At 56.9% G+C, this 2,909-nt stretch overlaps 1 protein-coding gene across 1 annotated transcript; it reads right to left on the minus strand.

Moving 5' to 3' along the window:
- Nucleotides 1-336: 336 nt before the first annotated feature.
- SPRG_17993 (hypothetical protein) lies at nt 337-568 on the minus strand (the record flags this gene model as incomplete). Its single annotated transcript, XM_012357418.1, has 1 exon — nt 337-568. A coding segment is annotated over one exon (232 nt), but the record flags the coding sequence as incomplete, so codon positions are not given.
- Nucleotides 569-2,909: the final 2,341 nt, after the last annotated feature.

The raw sequence follows: 2,909 nt of genomic DNA on the forward strand, positions 1-2,909 counted from the left end.
CATCGAGCGGAAGGAGCAACTCGTGGAGCACGTAGCTGATCCAGGTGGCCTCCCATGCCAACAAAGCGTCTCGAGAACGCTCCGTCGTGGCAGCGCCAGCTGCACGAAAACGTCATGGGAACGTGTGACGTCAATGGGTGCGGAGCTGAGCAACAAGATCGCGTTCATGCCCCGTAGCAGCAACAACGGCCGCCCGAGCCACGTCGAGCCGGCGACACGGTTGAATGCAAACAAGTTTATGCTTGTGAGCGTATTGCGAGCATAGGTGGCCCAGAGGATGGTGACCACTGTCACTGCGCCAAGAAGCGCACATGCGTAGACCAGCGCGTAGTAGACGCCAATGGTGGCCGTGCCGAGTGTTGCACCAGTGGACGTACTGGGCGTGACATCGTACGCGTCCGAGATGAGGACGAGCGTTAGGTCGTCGCCTTCAAACGAAACGACTTCGCGGCGGCCATACACCCAGTCGAGAAGCAACGCCCAGCCGTAGAACGCAAACTCTGCCTCGAGGAGGGGCTGGATGAGCAGTGTATAGTTGCCGTCCAAGTCCGACGCCAACTGGATGATGCTCACGTCGAGGTTGGCCACCGCGGCCGCGGCATCTCGAACATGGTGCGCATGAAGACTCGATGACTCCCAACCACGAAACGATTCGAGACGAGAGAGTATGGAAGAGCACGTCTCGGACGACTGCAGCGCACAGATGCTGTCAACAGTGTCATTGGCGAGTATGAGGGCTGCGATCATGGAGATGGGTGGCAACGAGATCGTCCATGGCGCTTGGACGACGCACCGGTCGTGCATAGAAAAGGGCGGCAAGAGATACGATTGCGCTTGTCTGTACGTGCAAAGCGGACTGCCCCCGTAAAAGACATAGGGGCTGCTTGTCCAGGCTAGCGGCATCGGCGCGAGGCGCAGCGTCGGCAACGCATTGTACATCGCGGCCGTCGTGCTGTTGAGGGATCCGTAAATGCTAGCCGAGAGAATTGACACTAGCTCCACAACACTCGCTGGCGGTGGCACAACCCAGAGGTCGACCGAAAAGTACGGTCCCAGATAAGGAAGCGTCATATCGAGCTGGCTCGTGTCAAAGTTGAACTCAGCGTCGTTACCGGGCGCCATGGGCATGTAGCTGTAGCACGACACGTTTCCGTAGTAGTCAAGTGTGTCTCGGATGAGGCTGCAGGTGCTGACACCCACGAGGTCCATGAACCAGATGCGATAGAACGCACTCGACGTCCACGCACCCATGTTGCGGGCAGTGCTTTTGAGCGTGAGCGGCGTCGCGACACCAAGTGCATTCACGATCGTCGCTGTCTCGACGACAGCGGGAAGTTGACCGTTCTGCCATTCGTAGCAAAAGCGAGTGATGCCATATTGTCGCCACACGACAGCTTCGTCGGCGACCGTCGTGTGCACGCGAAGAAGCGAGTCGAGAAACGCGACACCACGCGCCGATGCCTTGAGACCGCGTTCAATCCCATACGCATAGGCGCTGTCGTGCCCGCCAAAACGATCGAGGAAGGCGTTATAATCGGTGTTGCGCAAAATGGCCTCGAGGTACACGGCACCGTTGGCCGCATACCGATCGCGGCACCGCTGCTGACGCATTTCGGAATGCGCGAGCTCGAACGCTTGGTGCAGATCGACCCAGCAGTACGCCGTCGGAAGCCACGGAACGTTCACGACCGACACGTTGCGAAGACTTCCAATCGCAAACTCGAGTGTCGTGAGCTTGGCCGCGAGAAGAGACATGGCATACGTGGGGTGTACATTGGCATCGACGAGGACACCTTCGTACCGTCCTTCAAGCGCGATTGAGCCGACATCGATGAGAGACAACGCGTCGGGCGCCGTCTCAAGGAGGGCGTTGAGTACATCGACGAAGAAGATGCGGTACCCGCTGGTATTGTAAAAGGGCCAGATGAGGTCGTTGGCAAAACGGGGTTGCAACAAATAGAGGTAGTAGATGCTACCTGCTAGCGTCAAAGTCATCCAGAGTACACCGGCCACGAGCGATCGGTCAAGAAGATCGCGCGAGGGTCCGCCGACTTGAAGTGGTTGGACGCGCATGGAATATCACGTGCCTCGTCGTGTTCGAATGTCGGAAGGGGACGCCGTTGTCAAACTGGCGAAACCCGCGAATATACAGGCGTTTCGAGGACCTCGATCCAACCGCCGTCGACGGTCAATAAAACAAGGGAATAAAACATTGGGAGGTTCTCTACCGAGCTATATAACTGCATTGTTTGGCCCGATCATATCAGTTCACTTCCCGCATCGCATGGCGAATTTAAAAAATAGCTGTCCGTTTCAGAAAATCCACGAGAGACGTCCCATCGAACCATCGTCCCGTCGTCCCATCGTCCCGTCGTCCCATCGTCCCGTCGTCCCATCGAACCATCGTCCCGTCGTCCATCGCCATGCCCTTCGAAAGTTGACCTTCTAGCGCCCTTGATCGATAAAAATCAATACCGCATAAAACCACTTGATTTTTGTATGTGTCTGGACGACGCATGCTCCAACCGACGCAAGCCAGGACACAGTCCTCATTGGTCGTGGATGGCAGGAGAAGCCGTTAGGGAAAGGGCGACTAGCTGGAAGCTGAGCTGAAAGATATATCTATCTTCATCCAAGGTACCACATACTGAGGACCAATGACTGAGGACAGTAGTCCACTATTAATAGCGGCACTTTGCCATACCGGGTATCTTCTATCGGCGCCTCTTCGAGTGCCCACGCTGAGCTCGCCTGCTTGGCTCTCTCCATCTTTTTTCGCTGCGGAGGAACTCAGTACGACTGCCTCCTTTCCGGGAGTGTACGAGTTCCACCGCGGGCGTCACCACAAAGCTGACTTTGCGAGGCCAGCATTACCGCTGCACCTCGTCAGGTGAGGCGTGGCGGGTTGC

This window comes from Saprolegnia parasitica (genome assembly GCF_000151545.1).
Source record: "Saprolegnia parasitica CBS 223.65 unplaced genomic scaffold supercont2.905, whole genome shotgun sequence".
NCBI classification, from domain to species: domain Eukaryota; phylum Oomycota; class Saprolegniomycetes; order Saprolegniales; family Saprolegniaceae; genus Saprolegnia; species Saprolegnia parasitica.